The sequence below is a fragment of the Eretmochelys imbricata genome, chromosome 4 (genome assembly GCF_965152235.1).
Source record: "Eretmochelys imbricata isolate rEreImb1 chromosome 4, rEreImb1.hap1, whole genome shotgun sequence".
NCBI classification, from domain to species: domain Eukaryota; kingdom Metazoa; phylum Chordata; order Testudines; family Cheloniidae; genus Eretmochelys; species Eretmochelys imbricata.
The window spans coordinates 26500158-26524806 of NC_135575.1; the positions used below are offsets into that span (position 1 = coordinate 26500158).

The window sequence follows — 24649 nt, forward strand, 5'->3', positions numbered from 1 at the left end:
CACAAATAGCTTCCGTCTTGGGCATGAGAGATGGCAGCTTATGTCCTGTCTTCTATGTAAATTAAACATGGTGGAATCAAATCAGTGGAGGCTCCATTTATACACACGGGGAATGGAAAACCAAAAGGAAAGGGAAAACAGCATGAGGTAATCCTTCCTCTTGAAACAGTCATTTAACTTTGGAAGATATAAGCAAGGACAGAAGTCATCTTTGGCACCCATCACTTGACAGACACAAGGGAACAGAGGCCTTGCAAGCTGAGAGAGACATGTCCTTCAACTAAAGGTCAGGGAGGTGGTTATGCCTCTGGAAACAGAGTATAGGTGAGAAGCCACCTTGAACCAAGCCTGTATCTTTCCAGAGTAAGTTTTAAACTTTTAGATGCGTTTTTTTCACTTTCATTTGCTTGTATCCCTTTCTAACTTTATTCCCTTTACTTGATATCGCTTAATCTATAGCCTATTGTTCATTTTTTTTGTTATTATAAACAAACTCTATGCTGAGTTTAAATGGAAGAATGTACTTACCCCAGGTAAATTGACAAGCTGTGATGTTACTTTTGTGACAGGTTGGATCGCCCTCCCACCCGCATCCAGGATGCCACCTGATGTGCTGGTGTTTCACTGGGCCCGCCTGCTCCACTAGCCTGAGTTTTCTCCCCCTGTTTTGCTTAATCAGGCTCTCCAGCCTCTGGCAGCATGCACACACATGTAGGGATGCACCAGCTGCAGACTCTCAGAGTCTGCATGAGCTCTCTATGGGAAGATTTAGCTATGAAATCGCCCAGCTCTGAAGTGCATACCCTCTTTGGGGAGTAAACCCAAAATAATATTGTCTTGCACTGTATAGAAAAGTCTGCACAGCGCAAGCTCATAAAAATTTGCCGTCTCCCTCAATGTGGAAAGAGAGAGAGATGCACAGCTTCTTGCCACCCCCTCCTACCCCCATATGAGTTGCACAAACTGGGTTATGTTATAAACAAGAAATAAGTCTATTAACTATAAACAGTAAGTTTAAGGGATAGCAAACAGAACAAAGCAGATTACTAAGCAAATCAAACAAAACATGCGTACTGAGCTTAAGATCTTAAAGTAACTGATTACAAGTAGTCATTTCTCACCCAAAATGGTGATTTGGGGCAGGTTGCAGAAATTCTTGAAGGTTAGCTACCCTGCTTGCATCTTAAATCTTCAGGTATCTTATTCACAGACCAGATCCCTTTTCCAGCCTGGATTCAGTACTCTCCCCCTTCCCTTCCCCTTTGTCCTTGTTCCTTAGGCGTTTCCAGCAGTCATCCTGGGTGGGGATTCAAGGAAAAGTGGACTAGATCAATTTACTCCCCAGTCTTAAATAGAATTTACAGAAGGCAGGAACCTTTTGTTTCTCAGTCAGACCTCCCCCTCCTTTTAATAGAAAATCAGTACAAGTCCAAGATGGTGTTTAGTATCAGTTGACATGATCACCTGACCTTGGAGTGTAAAAGCAACATCCCAGGACGCTTCTCAGGAAGGAGAGAGATTACAATCTTGAAAGTCTTATTGTTTCTTCCTAATGGCCCATCAAGGCTGATGACCTGTTGTCTGGTAGGTGTTTCCCAAGGACACACACAGTTGTAATTGTTATATAGTCCATATTCCCTAACTTTTTAGCTACAGAAATGATACATGCATACAAATTGGATAGTCTCATTCAGTAAATCATAACCTTTCCAATGATATCTCACATGACCCATCTTGCATAAAACATCTTAGTTGTGCCATATTCATATCATAACAATATTTTTATGAAAAATATGGAATTCCTCTTTTGAGGAACAAATAAACTTTATTATTTCTCACAAGAGGGCTGGACATTGCAGAGCACATGCTTTTGGGAAAATGCAGGAGTGTGTTGGGTCACCTTGCAGGTTTTAATGATGGCTGGTGGAAATGAGATTGGGGCTGCGGAACCAGGAGTGTGTTGGGTTACCTGGCAGGGGTTAACCATGGCTGTTGGAAACCAGATTGGGGCTGCAGGACGATAGGCTACTGGGGTCAGAGCTGCAGAACCAGGGCTGTCGAGCACACAGACGCTCCCGAGTGTGACATGCATGCTGGGAGCAACAGCAGCAAAGCACTGCAAGGCACCCAGGATTGTAGGGCAAGTTGTGACATAACCCCTCACATGGCTGGATTGCACCCCAGAATGCTACAATAGTCTAATCTATTTGTCATAATACCAGCACAGTTATATCTATTAAAATAAAACAATGTATGTTTTATTAGCCTAAATGGAAGGTTATTACATGTAATGGTCTTCCTTTATGAAAGTAAAAAGTACTTTACAAACGGCAGCTCCTGATTCTGCATTAAGATGTGTTAGGGTGAATTTCTAAGCCTGTGCAAAGTCCCATTGCAGTTGGTGAGGCCCTGCACAGGGGCAGGGGCCCACACTTGTGGATTCCAAAGCTCAAATGAGTTTGTATTTCTCTATGTTCCATGATACACAAAAAATGCAAATTAAAAAAATCTGCCATGTCACTGGTACGACAGAGGTTCAGGAAATTTAACGAGATACCCCAGTGTATGTATGATTACAAACTACAGTGCCCTCCTGCATGAGGTTTTCTATCTTGTAGCTAGTTGTGACCTGAACAATGCATCTTTCAGAGGGAATTCAATAGAACGTTGTGAAATAGTTGCGTCACATCTCAGACGCATGCAAATTTAATGTAATGTTTGATGTTGGAAGCATTTACAAACTTTACCCCATCTTTCTGAGAGCTCATTTATCATGGAATGAGATTGTTCACACTTCTGGGATGCCAATAAACCTCTCTCCCCACAACAAACCGAGAGAAACTTTCTGAAGATTTCCAAGGTAAGATGAGGGACAGGAGCTTCTTAGGGGGGTAGCGAGGAACCAGTTGTGGGGTTTCCCCTTGAAGGTTCAAGGGGAAATTGAAGTTCCACATGCAGAAGCTGACTTGCTTCCAGCTCCTGCATATCATATTCTGGTTTCATGTCTTGAACCCGTGTATGATTTGCATGACCCTAAAATTTAATTAGCATCTGGCACACTGCTGTAAGAATGTCAAGTACTCATTTAAACTTCCCTTTGTTAACATAACATCATTCAGTCACAATGTGCACTCTAATGTATAGAAAGGAAATATGTTTATATTTGTGATAAATAATTTTCAGAGGTTCAAAACTGATCAGTTTTTATAGGCATCCAGGATTTTAGATGCTTATTCAAAGCATATTATATCTGTGTTTCTCAGGTGCTCCCCCATTGTCAGTAAATCAAAAGAGACAATGGAATTGTTTTCCAAATTGTAAGACTATTGGTTCTGCTAAATTTGCTTGGAAAATTAGTGAGAACAGGTCTTCTCGTTATATTTGCGGAACTTACTCCTTCTGTTTTGTCTGGAAATAACACGAGAACAGCCTTTTGGGAAGCGGTCTGCCACTTCTTTTCTCTGGCCAAATCTTAGAGGTTCATGAAAATGATAAATAATTGAAGAAAAAAGCTAACCTAATGTACCGGAACCTTTAAAAAAACTGTTTGGTTCTAGAAATGGTGAAGGTTCTCGGTTGGGGAGGTTTTTTTTCATCTTTTGGATGTGGTTTGTATATCTTTTATACATTTCAAACTTTTGTGCAAATATGGTTCCTTGATGGCATTTGACCCATTCATTCATCCTTCTTCAGACAAATAGGAACTTAAGGCCTTCAAATCACTGTGCTCATTAGCTGGCAACATCATAATGTGGCATTCTGACATTGCCTTCATAATGAACCAAGATGACAATCCTTCATGTCATGGCAATGTGTAGATTAGCATGCAAGATACATCAGTGATTCGAGTGATTAATAATTTTACTTAAACTGTCCAACTCATGGATAGCTAAAAGGGGTGGTACCCAAAGGCTGATATGTTGCTGTGGGTTCTGAGGACTGTATGGACTTAGGGTCTGAGTGTCTTTTCACTAGTACAGTGGAGTAGAACAGGCTAACCCTTTTGAAATCAGAAGTCTTCACACCTGCACAAAACTGGTGTGAGATCAGAATCAGGCTATTTGTTAAACTTTTACCTGTTCTTCTGTACATTGCCTGCAGGGAACCACATATAGACAATTCAATGAAAAATGCACTTGAATTATACAAATACATGTTTTACAACAGATTTAAAAATTATTTACCCTTGGCAGCCAGCCTGTTGTAATTAAATGTCTGAAAGCTGACCTTTCTTTTCCATTTCTTTTGAAAGCCAATGCATCATGCTAATGAGATGCAGCAGTGAAATATTTGCAGTAATTGCATCAATTTTCCTGATCACATTTGACTAGGGTGACCAGGTGTCCTGATTTTACAGGGACAGTCCCGATATTTGGGGCTTTTTTTTATGTGGACTCCTATTACTCCTGACCCCATCCCAATTTTTCACACTTGTTATCTGGTCACCCCATGTTTGACCAATGACAGAGAGAGTGCTCTTTGCCACCATGCTGTTGACAGAGCTCACTTTGCAAAGAAAGTTTTGCTTTATACAAGCCCAAAGAAATCCTATGAAGCAACAGACTCCTTACTGTAGTGTATGAAGTATACTAGTAGCACAGAGAACTAGTAATTTGAATTTGGCACACAAGCAAACAAATCCACATCCCGGTCAATTCCTGGCTGCCTAGGAGAGATGCACTGTGCCCCAAAGGGTAGGGCACTGATCTGAGAATCAGAACTAAATTCTTTTCTGAGTTTTGCCACAAACTCAATGTGACTTTGTACAAGTTGTTTTAACCTCTGTGTGCTTCAGTTTCCCCATCTGTAAAATGGGGATAATTATATTTGCCTACTTTTGTGAAATACTTTTTGATGTATGGATGAAAAATGGTATTTGAATGGTCAGTATAGCTGTCGTGTCCTCTTATGTGCCCCCGAATGTAATCTCCTAAGGTAGACATACTATATTTTACAATAGACCTGATTCTCTTCTCTCTTACACCGTTGTGTAACTCCACTGACTTCAGTAGAATTACTCTTTAATTACAAGTGTAAAAATAGTGTAAACAGCAGGAGAATTGGATCCAACAGTGTGTGCATTATAGAGAGCTTCTGTAGCAGTGTGCTAATAAAAGACCTGCTGAAAGGGGAAAGAAAAACCCTGTCCTGTCAATCAGTCACCACAAGAAGTGTTGTCTCCAGGAAATTAAACTATAGTCGTGATGTGTAGCTGCTTACACCGAAACTTACACAGAAAGTAACAGAGTGCATATCCAGGGTGCAACAAATGCTGCAAAGCATATAAATATAAATATCTCAGATAGCTAGAAAGAGAGGCCACGTTTTCTCATTGTGGAAAATGGGGCATGTTTACTGAGGAGAAAAATTGCTTCATCTCACATAATAGTAATGCAGCTGGCACCTGTGTCCTGAGCTTGCTGTATGTACTGATCCCAGGCTTAATGCATGGAGCCTAAAAACCTCCCATTCTGTCTGCCTGGTATCTATCTCTGTCAGGTCATATAGGTGGCAGCTGTGTAACTCCATAACAGTTATGAACAGGAAGAAACTTCTAAAATCCTCGTTCCAGACAAAGGGCGGCGTCAGCAGAAATAGACCCATCTCTGATATCCAAGCAGAATTTGTGTCTTTTTATTTTCTGTCAGTGATGGGTGAAACTTTCATAGTGTGCATATTCCTTAATTATCAGCATAGGTTTTAAAAATCTTCTTGCACTTATACTTGCCTACCATATGTGTGGCTTAGGACGAGGGCCTACTGCTGCTTCTCCCATTATGGCAAAGTGCTAAGTGTTACCCAAATGCTTTGCGTTCTAAAGACACATTTTAAATTTATACAGATTCCCTTTATTATGACATTCCAAAAAGTCCCAAGAAAAGAAAACCAGCACTCCTGCTTTCTCCTGACATCTGTTGCACCTATTAAGGATGAAGCATTCTCACTAAAAGTTTGCAACTGACTCCAAAGAAACACTTTCCCAATATTCCTAGAGAAAGAACATAGACTCTCAAACTTGGGCCCCATTTTTAATCCCCTCTTCTCCACGCATATTAAGGCTGTCAAATTTTCAAACAAAAGCTCTTTTTATTAGATGTAGAGTCTGTCTATGCCCTTTTAGTGTAAATGTAAGTCCTGTCCTTAGTATTGTTTGCAGCTCAAATTGCAATGCTCATTCTATTTGCCTTATAGAATTACCTCTATTGTGAAAAAGAAATGAAACTTTCACAATCTAGGTGGCATATGAAAACTTCTTTCCTTTTCATTTTCTTTCCCATATGGTGCCCACTAGCCCCTGAGAAGACTATGATCAGGATGCTTGCTGCTTGCATCATGGGAGAGAAAGCAGTCCATGTTTTTGCTTTGGGCGGGGTCTCATTTTGAACAGTATTGTTCAGTGAGATCCATGCCTGGAAGAATGCCAAACTCCTCCAGGGCAGCACATGCAGATCTCTCTACTGTAGGGGTTCCCACTAAGATACAGCTACCAGCTGCATGTTCTTTTGTTTGCCCTGACACAGGTTGTAGTATTGTGCTACACAGCACATCTGTCTCTCTCCGACAAAGCCTACTGTCTCCATACTAAAGGGCAGAACTAGAAATGCTTGTGAAGCACTGTAAATCAGAGAAGAGGGAGAGAGTGTGTGAAGGAACTTGTGGCAGCTGGAGTCTAATGAGGAGTGGAATGTCCCGATTTGGTTGAAATGAGAGAGAGAGAGAGAATTATAATGGTATGTAGATCACACTTCTCATCCATAGATCTCAAAGCACTTCACAACGATGTGTAAATATCGTTATCCCTGCTGCAGAAGGACCTGAGGCACAGAGTATTCACTTAACTTGTCCAAAGTCAGCCACACAACAAATTAATAGCAGTGATGGAAATAAAAGATGGGACTCAAGACTCTGAGGTCCAGTGTCAGATCCTCTGGACCATGCTGTCTCCTGACAGTGGAGAGGACAGAGGGCAGAAGTGGGTGGGGAAAGAGAGAGAAGCAGAGGCCTGAACAGGGAAAGTGTGTGCCCTGTGGCTGGGTGGAAGGGGTTCCTAGAAGGGGGAGAACAAGAAACAAGGTAATGAACAAAGAAATAAATGGTTTTTGACTGCTCAAAGGGGGAAATAGATTAGAAGGAAGAGGTGAAATAAGGGACAGAAAGGACGTGAGAGAAAACGAACAGAAAAAAGTGAAGGGGTGATGATCTAGCTGGGATATGATGGGAGACGAGGCATCCGGATGCCAGTCTATCAGGATGTGCTGTTTTTTGCACACGCACATGTTCACACACAAACAAGTGGGAAACTGGGACATTAGTACTTTGAGAGAGACTAGCGCACAAGGGGCTTTAAATTGATCTGTTGTTTCATAACAGTGTAAATGGTTAGGCAGATTGTCATATAAAGTACAGCATTTTGATTTTTGTCAAGTAGTGACAAGTATGCTGCATAAATTTTGTTTCTACACTTAACAATAACATTTTCCTGGTTAGTTTAATGAGAAGTGCATAAAATGAGAATTATTAATGCCCAAGGTTTAAATATAGGATTTTTCAAATGCTTGCACATTAAAAAACTAATAACTAGAATAAAACTATATGATTTTACCAGGGTGTTATCTTTCGATAAATTGTCATTAATTTTGTATTAAGCTGCTTTAGGACTCAGCCTTTTCATTTCTATATAATTGCTGCTATGCAGAGGGCAAGCTTGCTGTTAAATACTATATCAGACCCAATAATAACTTAATAACTCCTTGTACAGAGCTGAGAAAAGAAATTAAAAGTAAAAGATACAGCTACAGCTCAGGGCTGAAGTGAAGAAGGAAACTCATTAGCTTAAAGTGACATATGCTTTGTTTAATAAGTGATCAAGTATAATTCAATGCCAGTTACAAATATAAATTATAATTTTTAATTTTATTTAATTGCTTCAGAATGCCACGTATGTAGGCACACAACTGAATGGAATTTTCTTACACAACAGTGAAGGAAGGCCTGTAATGTTTTGTGGCATATGGCTCACATGCCTGTAAGAAATAGGCTTGAACCAAAACCCCAGAATGGGCAACCCTGAACTTTGGAGATGTTCACATCTGAATCCCTGTATTTATGCTGGCTTGAACCCAAACAGCAGTTCCAAACATGATTGTACTTTGTCCAAATCCAGATCCAAATTTTGTGATGTAAGTCTATCTCCGTCTGTTATCTGTGCAGCAAAAGGGGTGTCACTTGCTCATTTTTGATAGCAGCAAAGCAGGGCGGGTGGACAGTGACAAACTCACAAATGTTTAGTAAGGCTGAAACATCATAATGTGCAGATAGAGAATACTGGTTTAGAGAAAAGCCTCCATACTTTTAAGCTTACCTGAACCTCTTAGTTCTGTAAAACTGAACTGAAAACCATATAGTATTTTGGCACCTCAGCTTCTGTCCCCGGAGAGACTCTGGAATGGCAGAGCATGTGCAGAAGTGAAAAACAATGAAAGGACTTAACCAAACTTTCATGGTTCGGTTCCAGTTTTTCTGTGCAAGTTTGTCACTGGCTCTGGCCCAGTACTTGCTAATGTCAATGGAAGGTACTCCCATTGACTCAAGGAGTTGTGGGTCAGCAGCCCCATTGATTATGGGGATAAGGGTTTCTTGAGCACTTACCTATTGGTAATTTGTGTTTGCAGTAGCCATGGATGGTATATGAGAAATGGGTAAATATTTTATATATATTGGAACCCTGACTTTACAAAGATCTTAGGGAGATGCACCAAATCTTTGTAAAATTGAGAGATTACATAATCAAATGTCCAGGGGCTCAGCAGACGAGAGACTGATGAATAGCATTAATCCTATGGTGCTCCTAAACTCTGCAGCCTTACACTCTTGTAGATCCCAGGAGTGCTGAAGGGGTGAAACCTCAGTAAATGCAGTTAGAGGAATAAGCAACTTTCCTTTAAATATAGGGCTTCAACTAACTGGAGCTTGGTAAATTGAGGTCCACCCAGCTATATGTTGTGACATTGCTCTTAAGTATGTTTTGCGCTGTTGAGACTCTGTTAGTTGAACTATTTATATGACTTGCATAATATTAACATTGTTTGCTGTGGAGGGCATGTGTTATCTGTGAAAAATTCTAATAGCCCAGATGAGACAAAAAAAGATTTATTGAGAATTAACTAACAAGATCAGATGCCTCATAGTTATATATTTTTATCCTTTTTCCTTGCTCACAAGATTATGAACATAAAGCAAAAAGACCTGTAGTTTATCTGTTTAAACTTCCTATACATTTTCATGCTAATTTTTCCTTTTCTGACTGGTGATCTCTTTTATGTTGAAGCCACGAATTTGTTAGACTTATTTAATGACAAGAGAGACTGCTGTAGAAACGGAGACCCACTCAGTGGTGAGTGCTTAACTGCTCAAAGGAAAGACAAAGGGCAGAACACAGGCTATCTGGGTTGAGGAAGGCAAAGATTTCTGAACATTATCCTTTTGTCCCAGGTGTGGGGAAGGCATGATGATCTACTTGCTTTCATCATCTTTTATCATCCTGAGGCTCAGAAGGAAATGTGGGGAGCGGCTAGCTATTCAGTCTACAGAGGAGTGAGACAGAGGGAAGAAAGGGCGTCCTGGGCAGAGAATGACAGTAATGAAATGTTAGAGTAGCAGTCGTGTTAGTCTGTATTCGCAAAAAGAAAAGGAGGACTTGTGGCACCTTAGAGACTAACAAATTTATTTGAGCATAAGCTTTTGTGAGCTACAGCTCACTTCATCGGATGCGTTCAGTGTAATAGCTTTCCTCATTGTAGCCCTCTACAAAAGATTTCCAAAATAAGCAAGAAATTTTGGGTGCCTAAAGAACTTGGATGCCTGCATTTTTTCCTCAAACTAAATTTCACTAACAGTGATTGTGTAACACAATTAATTCTCTTGATTTATGTGTGCACTACTTGCATCTGCTTTATAAACATGGTTTTAGATAGAGAATCTTGTTGCTAAGTTCTGGCAGTCAGTAGCCATTGTTTCCAATATATAAAGCACAAATTTTCAAGGTTTTTTTTTTATTCAGCTATTTTAAATCATGTTAGGCTGAAAGTACTTAGCCCAAGCTGACAGCCCAGATGTTAGCTATTTATTTTAAATGAAATTGATTATGCTTTATTAAAAAAACAAAAACAACAAAACAACGTACTGAACGTAAAAATTGGATATTTAGTGCATTAAGAAGCTGTGCCAAGCTCCAACTTAAAAGAATATCTCAAAGATTAAGTTTTATTAGAAATCAGCCCACTATGTGAACTTCAGGTGTTTTGGAAAAGCCAAGATAAATCTGAAAACTAGATAATAAACATGTATACATATGACAACATTTTCAGGTTATCTTATAGCATAAAGGTTCTTGTAATGCAGCAGTAAATTTCTCAAGGTTTATGTTCTTTTCAGAAATTATTTTTCATAATATGGAAATTATATTTTTAAAAAATTACTGCATTTTCAAGCAATAAATAAATAAATGGTCTACACAATATGAACAGCATGATAAAAAATGAAATGCTTACTCATTAAGGACCTACGGTGGAAGTTCTGTCTGTATGATAGCAGGATTGAGAGTTAGGCTATGTCCACATTACCAGTTACGTTGGTACAAGTTATAGCGCTCTGGGGTGTGACTAAGCCACCCTCCTGAGCAACGTAAGTAACATTGACCTATGTGCCGGTGTGGACAGTGCTATGTCGGCAGGAGAGCTATGAAGAGCTGCTCCCAGGGGCCGAAGTAATGGAGTGAACGGCAGAGTTCTCTCCCGTCGGCTTAGAGCACCTGCCCTAGGAGTTCTGAAGCAGCGCAGTTGCAAGCTCTGTCATGTAGCCATAGCCTTAGTGTGAAAACTAAAAAAAATATGATTAGCCTTAGAGGTGAGCCTGAGTCACTAAACTGTAGAGATTCCAAAGGTCCTACCCCAATATTTTTGATCTACTTACAAAAGTAAAGACACTCACTCTTAAGCAGAGAGTTATTTGTTCTCCACGGGAGTTAATAGAGAGTGATGAGGTAGTACTGTCATCAGTGCCCCCTGATGTTCCGATGCCTTCAGCTTCTATGGGTCTCTATCGGTGGGGACCTTGGGGCAATGAACGATTTACTTACTATGGCATAAATCAGCTCCTCTCTCTAGGATAAATGGGAGCCCTTTTCCAGGATAAATGAGACATTTTAGAGCATATGAAGAAACAGTGTGAGTCCATTGTGGTCTCCCTTTGTTAGAGGATGGAGAGGCAGAATATTCTAGATGAACGAACGTGAGACTGGGAGTCAGAAATTCTTGAATCATGGCTTTGCCAGTGACTCACTGTGGCCTTGGGCAAGTCACTTAACCTCTGTGTCTCAATTTCCTCATCTGCTACATGTAATTAATACTGTTTACTTAGTGGCCCACTGTAAGGAATGGACATTTACTCCAGTATGCTCTAAATACAGAACGAGAAACACTGCAATAAATTTACTTGTTGTGGCTTGGGGGATGTCCCGTTTTAATATCATCCTGTAACAGGGTGGCCTGTTCTTCTACCGGTGAGGGGGCCAAGGGCCTGTTCAATTATTGGTCCCAGCGTGGAAGGGGTCAGGTGAATCCTACAGACCGATGAGCGAGCCAAGCTGAGAGGAGCAGTGGAAAGGCTGCTGTAGTACAGGCAGGGCCGTCCCATGTGTAGGGCAAATCGGGGTGACCGTCCTGGGCCCCGCACTTCAATAAAATTGGGACTGTCCTGATATTTAGCCCTTTGTCCCACGTTCTGTCTGACTGTATGATCAGGACGCCATTTGTCCTGATATTCAGGTAAGGAGGCGGGCAGGGAGGTGAGGCAGGTGGGCAAGCAGGGTGAGGAGGTGAATGGGAAGGTGAGGGGCAGGCAGGCGAATGGCGAGGAAGACGAGCCTGGGGGGGGCGTGCCGGATGGATGGCAAGGAGACTAGCAGGGAGGCTGATTTGTCCCAGGCCCCACACCCCGCTAGGGACGTCCAGGGGAAATGAATTGAAAGTAATCGTTCCACCTGAGGGTGCATATACTCTTCGGGGTGGGGGCTGAGTAAAAGTTAATAGCTACGCTGCTATTGAAAAGGTGTCGGGTGGTGCGGGGTGGAGCTCTGAGTGCCTCATGATTTGGTGAGCCTATCTGGATCACTATTCAGTGGTCTGCAAATCTGTCTCTGGCATTTTGTTTCAGAACAGCCACTCCTTTCCCATAAGATTGGGCCAAGCTTTATCTTGGCCGGGTTTGTAGGGAAGGTGGGAGACTAGGAGAGTGATCCCACCCAGCTCTGCACTCACCCTGGGAAGCGATAGCTCCTGTCTTGTGGGGCTGGTGGGTTGCAGAGTGAGCTAAGCCCAGCTGGCCTTGCACTATCTATGGTGGCTCCATCATGTCCCAAGGTGCTGGCATGGGCCTGGCTACCCACTCTGGCTTGTTGGCCTTTGCTGCTAAGAGCACCCTGCCACTGTGTCACATGGTGCTCATTGGGGATTCTCTTTGACTTGGGCATGTGTGTGCCAAGTCGGGGAGAGGGCAATTGGTGAACTGGACTTATAGGTTTGGGGCGACTGAGCTTCCTGTAGTTACCTGCTGCCTATGCCTGGAAGGAGACTCTGCCACACCCAATTCTCTTCACAGGCTCAGTTTTCTTCTTCAAACATAAAACGAGGCAAAACATGAAAAACAAAAGTACTTCCTCTGCCCAACTTGGCTACATCTCCTAGAGGCTTGCCTCCCTCAGTGCTGAAAGCAAGACCCACCCTTCCCTTCAATTCCCCTGACTCATGCTCTACTCCAACTTTCTGGTACAGATCTCTCTACGGAGCTCTCTTAGCCCTTTACAGGGGTCACTTGACCCCTTCCCATCTGGGTCTGATCAGTGAACAGGTGTGGCAGGCCATCCTGTTATATATCCACCACGTGGTGCTTGTGAGGGTAAATTAATGTGTACAACTCTTTAGATATGTAAATATTATTATTAATCCTGTATTCTTTAAGGCTTACTTTGTCACACCTCTAATAGAATTGTATACTAGTCCATTTGAATTTGACATTTCTACTATATTGAAGAAAGATGTAAAAGACATAGGGATGTTTATGGTGTATTGATGGTAAAAGAATGTAGCTTGATCATATTAGGAATAGGTTCGATATCAGCTTTAAAATACTACCTCTCAGGTGGTGACAGTAAATGAAAGGAGTCTTGAATGACAAGATGCTTTTAAAATCCTTGTGTAATCTTTTTACTTAGAGGTAGGGCACAGTACTGGCTGATTTTTTTTCAAGCTTGGGAGGGAATGGAGAGAGGCTTTTCAGATGCTTTTGTGCTGCAGTTACTGAAATGATAAACTACCACTGAAAATTTGGGTACGCAGAAAAAAGTTTTAATTGAGCTTTTCATTGAGCCCTATATATTATCTTTTCTTGACAATCTTTCACTTCTTACAGAGGCAAAATTCCCATTGAAGCCAATGGGAGTTATGTCTGGGTAAGGAGTGTGTATAATGTCTTGACACCAGGAAATGGTTTGGTTTTGTTTTTGTGGGTATAAACAGTGCAGAGAACTCTCTACCTAAAAAATAATTCAATCGGAGGGAGACTGATGCAGAGAATGAACATTCCAAATAACAAGCCTTTCTCCACCGTCTGCCTGTACATTCAGTTCATCAGAATTTGTAAGACTAACTGTAGGTGCGAAGGTTCATTTGTCAGCAAAATTGACTGCATTACCATCCCATCTCAATACCCACATACACTCCTTGTATGCGTAACTGGGGAAGCAGGAGCCTTGAGGGCGACTGCAATCCTCAAGCTTCAAGAGTATTCATGCATCCGATGAAGTGAGCTGTGGCTCATGAAAGCTTATGCTCAAATAAATTTGTTAGTCTCTAAGGTGCCACAAGTCCTCCTTTTCTTTTTGCGAATACAGACTAACACGGCTGCTACTCTGAATCCATTCACAATAGAGTGACCTGGAGTGAGCAGATTGCAGGTGCTCTTTCACGCTGTATGCTAGGAGCCGGATTTGGTCCCATGAAGCATCAGAATAAATCCATCATAGAATTGTATGCTTTTTTCCCTCCTATTTTGCTTTGTTTCAGTAACACAGTGCACAGTGAAAATTCCCCCTCTTTTGCAGTATTATAGTGAGTCTCCTGATTATTTTTTGGTCATAAGGAGTGCCTGGGAATATAGACATCTGACATGAGAAGGATCCTCAGGGTGATTTCTGTAAGACTGTCTCTGACTGTGATGTGTTTTGTAAACTAATGTTTGAGAGACTGAGTGGGTGCAGGGCGTATTTTATTTAAAGGGATGCTGTCGGGTCCATTTAGGCCTAAACTTCAGCAGCACTGAAATAAACCTTTTCTGCAAAGATTAGTTTTTTTAAAAAAAAATCCAAACTAAAAATAGAGGATAATTTTTTTAATGACACTGGACATTTTTATCTTTGAAGGAATAGCATTCCCTGCAGGACTTCCACTCTAGATATCACAATATTTACCCAGTGTATGAAAAGAGCACTGGAAAAGTGATTAGAAGCTGAGTAAAAAGAAACATTAACTAGTCTATATCATTGTCCAAAATGAATGACATGCAGAAAGTTAACAAGCAGTATAAAAGGCAAATAGTTAATAAGATTATTTTTAAAATAGCTTTAATAAGCTGTTGGGTTCTTAATAATACAATGTAGTGTAGGGAGGGAAACTCATGGTTTAAAAATATATTGAATTTAACCTGACAGTGCCTCTTCCGTCCACGCTGGGACCCAGCACAAGTAGTAGGCTATACTCTGGGCATCTACACAGGGGAAGGGATCATTTTCCCCATCTCCAGTGCTTTGGAGCCACTCTGTGGAGGCTACTTTACCATAGTGCCCCAATTGCCTCCCCAAAAAGCCTCCATTATAGAAGGGAGGACAAAAAAACCTGTGAAGTATTGAATCCTTTGCCATCATCCCTGCCCTTCTTCACTTGTTCATTTGTGCTCCGCTATGCAGTGAAGCCCCAGAGAGCTGAACTCCATGACATTCAGGAGTACATGCAGGGACGGCATGAGGCATAAGCAGACGAAACAGATGCTTAGGGCCCCGTGCAACTAAAGTGGTTCCCCCATTCACTTTTTTAGTATGTGTTGTTTGTGTATGTGGGGAGAAATATTCCTGCTTCGGGCCCCCAATAGGCTAGCACTGCCTCTGGGTATGTGCATCCTGTGATAGCTCCATGGAAATCCATCTCCCCTTTACACAGCAGAGCCACACTTTTCCTGGTACAGAGGGACCTCCCTGTCTGTGAAGCAGGATACTGAAATAATTCGGATGGATAAGTCTGGTGATGTGAAGTATGGAATAACCCCTTCCTTCAATCCTTATTGTCACTTCTTGGTTGGTATATTATTTTGACATACACGGTGATTTTCTTTTGACTCTTTTAGAAGTAATCTTGAATATTACTAAATATTACATGGTAAATGTATGTATTTTATATGAAAAAAGTTCTGTGTCCATGATCTCCCATACAGTCTCTTGGCTACATTGGTAAGATTTATAAGGACTAGACTGTGATAACCTTATTCACATTGAATAGTGCCTTATGCCATAAATAGTTATATTGAGGTCAATGAGACTATTTGTAGAGTAATGTAAGCGGATGACAATCTGATCTAACCGGTCTGAAAACAAAATATGTCTGCCATAATAATACTTTAAAGGCCAATTTTTTCACATGTATGTTCTTCATTTGTGTCCTGGCTGGTTGTATGCACAAAACCTGCACACAAAATTGCACACCTAAAGTACGACATATGCACCTGTAAATACCTATTGTGTGTTCTTGCATAATTCTATTTTGCGTGTATAAATACAGGGTAACTGCACATGTAGTTTTGCAATGTCAAATTAGGCATTTAAAAAATTGTCCCTGATTTGTGCTCCAGGGAATTTCGTTACAAGCTGGGGTTGCTGCCTTTCTCTGGCTCTCAACTCAATTAGAAAGACTAAATAAACACTTCACTCTCTGCTTTATTTCACAGAGTAATGCTTAAAAATTACAGACCAAATTATTTATTCTTTTGTATTGATTGATTGCATTAACATTAATCGTGATAGGTACCTTTGGTATTCACGTGGATGTCATTAGTGTAATATTCAGAACTTCTGCTGTAACTCAGCCTTCATTAATTGGGCTATAAGTTACAAGGTGTTACTTTTTGCATGAACATGGTTTTCCAAAAAGTGGGGAGGGAAAGCTTGCAGAAATTCTGACCTAAGTTTTTAATTGTATTTACAAGATGGTGGGTTTTTTAGTTGAAACACTAAAATAGACAAGTTAGATCACATATGCTGTACAGTGCTTGTATAACCCAAGAGCCATTCAATTTTGGGTTCTTTTTGGACAAGCTTATGTGCATGACTGTATTCAGTTGCCTTCAAAAGTTGACAGCTAGTCTGAGCTGTTATTCTGTCAAATTCAGCAAGTGTAATGCAAATATCTTATTCCCAGAACTGGCATACTGGACTTTGGAAAGTGTTTATCTCCCCAGAAAATCCAGTTATTTTGATAGTTGGGTTTAGTTTGTAAGAGTCTTCCAAAGGCTATATTTATAGATTAAGTTTATGTTCTAGCCGAGTTTCACTTCCAGGACAGGGGAAGGACCAGTCTTACTGCTCTTGGTAGTGATAATAGGTAAGGCAGTTTGAAATGAATAGACAAGCCTCCTGACTTTTATAGCACAAGGTAGATTTTAGATTGGACTGTTTTACAGTGAACAAGATTATTGAATTTACAAAATGCTAACTTCTTTTTACTTCACTGAAGCTCTCGCATGTCAGCTCTCAGTATTTATTTGTTTCAGCAGAAAAATGAGCTGTGAGCCCTGAACTGCCCTTGTCATCTTGAATATCACTGTGTTTTCTTACAGCATGTGACCTTATGAACCAAGGCATCCTGGCCCTTGTCAGCTCCATTGGCTGTACGTCAGCGGGATCCCTGCAGTCCTTGGCAGATGCCATGCACATCCCTCACCTCTTCATCCAGCGTTCAACAGCTGGGACTCCAAGAAGTGGCTGTGGCCTCACCAGGAGCAATCGAAATGATGACTACACGCTGTCTGTCCGCCCACCCGTCTATCTAAATGATGTTATATTGAGGGTGGTTACGGAATACGCCTGGCAGAAGTTCATTGTTTTCTATGATAACGAGTATGGTAAGTATTTATTTAGTGGAGGAGATTGTTATCAAATCTATAATTATATTAAAAGCAATTGCATTAAATCTTTAAAATCTTCCACTACATTACATTTTGCATATAAGCATTTATGGCGATGTTAGCATTTCACATAACCCCAGAAAAATCTATTTCTAAAAGCTATCAATTTTTATGGCTTTGTTTGATAATTCCTTTGATAAAGTTAAATGCAGAATTTATCTAGCCTTCTATCTTGTGTTTATGAAGTGTAAATGATTTTAATGAGTTTTGTTGTTTGCCAGTGTATGCAAATAGATTACGACAATTTAGCAGATAGAATATATGAGTTCACACTTCGAGAATTTTGTCAAGGGGCAAATCTTTTGTTGTACTGGAGTCTTTTGTGGAGTAGGAATTTGAAATAGCAATGTAAGCAAGAAACAAACTTTAACAGCAATGGTTCTGGTGAATGCAGGCCTTGCAGGTAAACTTCTTGAGTAGAGATATAGAAATAGATACTTGGGTTAGGGGGAGGGGCAGAAAGGAGAGGCATTCTTTTTAACCTTTGAGTGCATTTAGTGCTTATAAGAGGTGCTGAACAACCAGTCCTGTGTCAACAGAACAAGTACAACACAAACAGTGCAAATTAGCCCATTCTATCTAACTGTGTGTTTCAATCAATTTCTGGAGGGATCACGTCTCAGGTTGACTGAGTGTAGGGCTAGACAAGTTATAGTTGATACATTATCTGAATAATTTCATCATTTTCTCTGTTCATGAATTGTTTTGAAACCAAACCTGCTTTTTGCAGAAGTATTTTCAGTCAGTTTAGATGAACATTTAACAACTTATTATCAAACTTACGTCTTCAGGTTGTGAACTATTCTATTCAGGTTTCAGAGTAACAGCCGTGTTAGTCTGTATTCGCAAAAAGAAAAGGAGTACTTGTGGCACCTTAGAGACTAACCAATTTATTTGAGCATAAGCTTTCGTGAGCTACAGCTCACTTCATCGGATGCATACTGTGGAAACTGCAGAAGACATTATATACACAGAGACCATGAAACAATACCTCCTCCCACCCCAATCTCCTGCTGGTAATAGCTTATCTAATGTGATCATCAAGTTGGGCCATTTCCAGCACAAATCCAGGTTTTCTCACCCTCCGCCTCCCACCCCCCCCCCAAACTCACTCTCCTGCTGGTAATAGCTTATCCAAAGTGACCACTCTCCTCACAATGTGTGTGAAAATCAAGGTGGGCCATTTCCAGCACAAATACAGGTTTTCTCACTCCCCCCCCACCCCACCCCTTTTTTTTTTTTTTTTTTCAAAAAAGCACACACAAAAACTCACTCTCCTGCTGGTAATAGCTTATCCAAAGCGACCACTCTCCCTACAATGTGCATGATAATCAAGGTGGGCCATTTCCCGCACAAATCCAGGTTTTCTCACCCCCCAACCCCTATACACACAAAACTCAAGAGTGAGTTTGTGTGTGTATGGGGGTGGGGGGGGTGAGAAAACCTGTATTTGTGCTGGAAATGGCCCACCTTGATTATCATACACATTGTAAAGAGAGTGGTCACTTTGGATGGGCTATTATCAGCAGGAGAGTGAGTTGGGGGGGGGGGGCGGCGGAGGGTGAGAACCTGGATTTGTGCTGGAAATGGCCCAACTTGATGATCACTTTAGATAAGCTATTACCAGCAGGAGAGTGGGGTGGGAGGAGGTATTGTTTCATGGTCTCTGTGTATATAATGTCTTCTGCAGTTTCCACAGTATGCATCCGATGAAGTGAGCTGTAGCTCACGAAATCTCATGCTCAAATAAATTGATTAGTCTCTAAGGTGCCATAAGTACTCCTTTTCTTTTTGCGAATACAGACTAACACGGCTGTTACTCTGAAACCTGTCATTATGCAAGGCACTGCATTTAGCCGTATGGAGTGGAAATCTATCAACTGCATGAAAAAACTTGTACAGATACAGACAGACATCATCTTCCTTTCCAAATGCAAATAGATGGACATTGTACCAAAAGGACTGAAGGTAAAAAATCCATTACAATCTACATACCACACAGACTATGCTGACAGCTTGTGCCACACGCTCTCAAAGAAACTGCGGAATCACCTGATCAACATCCTCTACAGCAAACAGGGAAAGATTAAGAATGAGCTCTCAAAAATGGATACTCTCATAAAAAAACAACCTTCCACACAAACTTCCTCGTGGCTGGATTTTACTAAAACTAGACAAGCCATTTACAACGCACACTTTGCTTCTCTACAAAAGAAAAAGGACACTAAACTTTCTAAACTACTACATGCTACAAGGGGCCACAGCAATGGTTCTCTCAGCCCACTCAGCAATATTGTTAACCTATCCAACTATACTTTTAGCCCAGCAGAAGAAGCTGTCCTATCTCGGGGCCTCTCCTTCTGCCCCTCCACCCCCACGAACATGATACAGTTCTGTGGTGACCTAGAATCCTATTTTCGACGTCTCCGACTCAAGGAATATTTCCAAAATACCTCTGAACAACATACTAATCCACAGAGGCCTCCCTACCAACATTACAAAAAGAAGGATTCTAGGTGGACTCCTCCTGAAGGTCGAAACAGCAGACTGGACTTCTACATAGAGTGCTTCCGCCGACATGCACGGGCTGAAATTGTGGAAAAGCAGCATCACTTGCCCCATAACCTCAGCTGTGCAGAACACAATGCTATCCGCAGCCTCAGAAACAACTCTGACATCATAATCAAAAAGGCTGACAAAGGAGGTGCTGTTGTCATCATGAATAGGTCGGAATATGAACAAGAGGCTGCTCAGCAGCTCTCCAACACCACTTTCTACAAGCCATTACCCTATGATCCCACTGAGAGTTACCAAAAGCAACTACAGCATTTGCTCAAGAAACTTCCTGAAAAAGCACAAGATCAAATCCTCACAGACACACCCCTGGAACCCCGACCTGGGATATTCTATCTACTACCCAAGATCCATAAACCTGGAAATCCTGGGCGCCCCATCATTTCAGGCATTGTCACCCTGACAGCAGGATTGTCTGGCTGTGTAGACTCCCTCCTCAGGCCCTACGCTACCAGCACTCCCAGCTACCTTTGAGACACCACTGACTTCCTGAGGAAACTACAATCCATCGGTGATCTTCCTGATAACACCATCTTGGCCACTATGGATGTAGAAGCCCTCTACACCAACATTCCACACAAAGATGGACTACAAGCCGTCAAGAACACTATCCCCGATAATGTCACGGCTAACCTGGTGGCTGAACTTTGTGACTTTGTCCTTACCCATAACTATTTTACATTTGGAGACCATGTATACCTTCTGATCAGCGGCACTGCTATGGGTACCTGCATGGCCCCACAGTATGCCAACATTTTTATGGCTGACTTAGAACAACGCTTCCTCAGCTCTCGTCCCCTAAAGCCCCTACTCTACTTGCGCTATACTGATGACATCTTCATCATCTGGACCCATGGAAAAGAAGCCCTTGAGGAATTCCACCATGATTTCAACAATTTCCATCCCACCACCAACCTCAGCCTGGTCCAGTCCACACAAGAGATCCACTTCCTGGACACTACAGTGCTAATAAACAATGGTCACATAAACACCACCCTATACCGGAAACCTACTGACCGCTATTCCTACCTGCATGCCTCCAGCTTTCACCCTGACCACACCACACGATCCATCGTCTACAGCCAAGCTCTGCAATACAACCGCATTTGCTCCAACCCCTCAGACAGAGACAAACACCTACAAGATCTCTATCAAGCATTCTTACAACTACAATACCCACCTGCAGAAGTGAAGAAACAGATTGATAGAGCCAGAAGAGTTCCCAGAAGTCACCTACTACAGGACAGGCCTAACAAAGAAAATAACAGAACGCCACTAGCCGTCACCTTCAGATCCCAACTAAAACCCCTCCAACGCATTATTAAGGATCTACAACCTATCCTGAAGGATGACCCAAAACTCTCACAAATCTTGGGAGACAGGCCAGTCCTTGCCTACAGACAGCCCCCAAACCTGAAGCAAATACTCACCAACAACCACATACCACACAACAGAACCACTAACCCAGGAACCTATCTTTGCAACAAAGCCCGTTGCTAACTGTGCCCACATATCTATTCAGGGGACACCATCACAGGGCCTAATAACATCAGCCACACTATCAGAGGCTCGTTCACCTGCACATCCACCAATGTGATATATGCCATCGTGTGCCAGCAATGCCCCTCTGCCATGTACATTGGTCAAACTGGACAGTCTCTACGTAAAAGAATAAATGGATACAAATCAGATGTCAAGAATTATAACATTCATAAACCAGTCGGAGAACACTTCAATCTCTCTGGTCACGCAATCACAGACATGAAGGTCGCTATCTTACAACAAAAAAACTTCAAATCCAGACTCCAGCGAGAAACTGCTGAATTGGAATTCATTTGCAAATTGTATACTATTAATTTAGGCTTAAATAGAGACTGGGAGTGGCTAAGTCATTATGCAAGGTAGCCTATGTTTCCTTGTTTTTTTCTACCGCCCCCCCCCCCCCCCGACATTCTGGTTAAACTTGGATTTATGCTGGAAATGGCCCACCTTGATTATCATGCACATTGTAAGGAGAGTGGTCAGTTTGGATGAGCTATTACCAGCCGGAGAGTGAGTTTGTGTGTGTATGGGGGTGGGGGCATGAAAAAACCTGGATTTGTGCTGGAAATGGCCCACCTTGATTTTCATACACATTGTGAGGAGAGTGGTCACTTTGGATAAGCTATTACCAGCAGGAGAGTGAGTTTGTGTGTGTGGTTTTTGGAGGGGGGTGGGGGGTTGAGAAAACCTGGATTTGTGCTGGAAATGGCCCAACTTGATGATCACTTTAGATAAGCTATTACCAGCAGGAGAGTGGGGTGGGAGGAGGTATTGTTTCATGATCTCTGTGTATATATTGTCTTCTGCAGTTTCCACAGTATGCATCCGATGAAGTGAGCTGTAGCTCACGAAAGCTCATGCTCAAATAAATTGGTTAGTCTCTAAGGTGCCACAAGTACTCCTTTTCTTTTTATTCTATTCAGCTGTATGCTAGTCATATTTAATGCTGTCTGACTGGTCACCCCAGTAATATGCTGTCAAATTTGTCTCTCATTAAATGATAATTTTTTTAAAATAGGACAATATAGAATGATGAATAGCAAAAAATTATTTATAATAAAATAGCTATCAGTCCCAGTCAATATGAGAACCCCATTGTAATAGGTGCTGTACACACACATATAAATACACAGTCCCAGCTCCAAAGAGTTTTAGATGGTGAATATTCTTCTCCACAAATTAACATGCTTGTTCACATCTAACCTAAGTATGCTCATGAAGAAGAGCCATCCCCCAGATGTTCATGTAAACAAAAAATCTGTTTACACAAACATTCATGAATAAAAAAGGGAAGAAACATTACAATTAAGTAGTAGTTGAGAATTAGAAAGAATGTTCACACTGTTTTTGCAGCATTCTGTTTGAGAGGGTAGTTCAGGCTCCATATCCTTTATGTCTTTAGTCTCTGTTTCAGAATCCCACTGTGGTGACAGTTTTATAATGTAGATGTCTGTCCACTAGCTATAGGTTTGAGGTTAATTCATTCTGTGCCCTGTCACTTCCAGACATAAAATGAGGCAGGAGCCTCTTTATCAGATGTAAAGTGAGCCACAGGGAGACCAGAGACCTAAGCCTGTGGTTGGCTGAAAAGCTAGCAAGCAATGTCCCTCCAGAGCCACTTTGAGGACAGTGACCTTTCTTGGATTTCTCATGGGAACACAGGAATTACTAGTTCACTATCCTATCTCTGGCAGTGGTTAGTACTAAAGGCGCTAGAGGAAAGTTCAAGAAACTATGTAGGAGGCAGATTTAGAATAATCTGCCACCCAAGCGTATTTCCTCCGAATTTCCAATAGTTAGAGATTGACTTAAACCCTGAAGTTTGAGATTTTTATGTCCTTTCTAATTTTTAAACATACATTCTACTATAACTCTGAATAGTCTTCTTATCCATATAGATGTCCAATCTCTCTTTGAATCTTTCTAAATGCTCGGTTTCAACAACATCCACATTCTAACGACTAGTTTTGTGAACATGTAATTCCTTCTCGAAGTTTTGAATATACAAAGTCATTGTCCCCTTGTTCTTGCATTATCAGATGAGAACAGAATTTCTAGATGCACCTTTTCTAGACTATTCATTATTGGCATATGTTTGTCATGTCCCTTCTTATTTGTCTTTTCAGTAAAAGTAAACAGTCCCACTCTTTTTAATCTTTTTTCTTATCAGAGTTTTTTCCATGCCCCTACTCATTCTCGTGGCTCATATCTGAACTCCCACCAATTCTACAGTAACCTCTTTGTGATTGTGTGACCAGTCTTGAGCACAGTATCGCAGATGAAGGGGAAAGCACTGATTTATATAATAACATTATAATCAGAGGGGTAGCCGTGTTAGTCTGTATCCACAAAAACAACAAGGAGTCCGTTGGCACCTTAAAGACTAACAGATTTATTTGGGCATGTGGTTTTTTACCCATGAAAGCTTATGCCCAAATAAATCTGTTAGTCTTTAAGGTGCCACCAGACTCCTCGTTGTTTTTGTAGATTTAAACAGGAAACTGTCCCTTTATTTGCATATCCCCCTCCTGGTGATACATAAAACTCCTCACTTAACGAGCCCAAATTACCTGCCTGGTAATTCAGAACATGGTCCAAGGAAGTGAGGAAGGATCACTCAGGGGTCAGGGTGTTCACCTAGGACCTGGCATGCCCAGGCTCGGTTCTCTGCTCTGTCCCAGACTTCCTGTGTCACCAGGGGAAGTCAATGGGGGCCATAGTTTTCCAAATAGTGAGGCATTAACGGGGATTTTCTGAAGCACCAAGGCCCCCAACTCCCATAGGTGTACCTCAGTTCTCAAGCTGTGAAACGGGGATAAGGGAATTTTCCTATCTCACCGGGGTGTAGTGAGGATAGATACAATAAATTATGAGGTGCTCCGATATTATGGTGAGTGGGGGACATATGTGTATCTAAGGCAAAAAAAATCTATTTCTGTGGGTGTGATGTAAAGATCACTGACATAAATGGAATAAGTGCCTTCCTTGCCTTCATTTGGCCTTGGTCCATTCCCCGATGCATCAATTAATGGATATTCCTTCCTATGACACAACTGCTGTTTTGGTTACGTGATTAACGTGAGTAAAATTGTCTAGTGCATGAAAAGCATCTTAAAATCCTTGTAGGGCCTGACGAAAAAGCCCATTACAACTCCATGGGAACCATCCCGTTGAGTACAGCATGAATTGTGTCAGCCCCTACGTTCATAACCCTGAAGCAGCAAAGTTATGAGTTGTTGCTCAAAAT

General features: G+C 41.4%; 1 protein-coding gene across 2 annotated transcripts in view; it reads left to right on the forward strand.

The window, feature by feature from the left end:
* GRID2 (glutamate ionotropic receptor delta type subunit 2) overlaps positions 1-24649 on the forward strand; it is a 1026718-nt gene that overhangs the window by 536357 nt on the left and 465712 nt on the right. Inside the window, exon 3 of one of the 2 annotated variants that reach the window (XM_077814385.1) lies at positions 16939-17223. The exons of the other annotated variant lie outside the window; for it this stretch is intronic. Coding sequence (XP_077670511.1) covers positions 16939-17223 — 285 coding nt within the window. The remainder of the gene's footprint in view (positions 1-16938; positions 17224-24649) is intronic. 2 annotated transcript variants of the gene reach the window in all.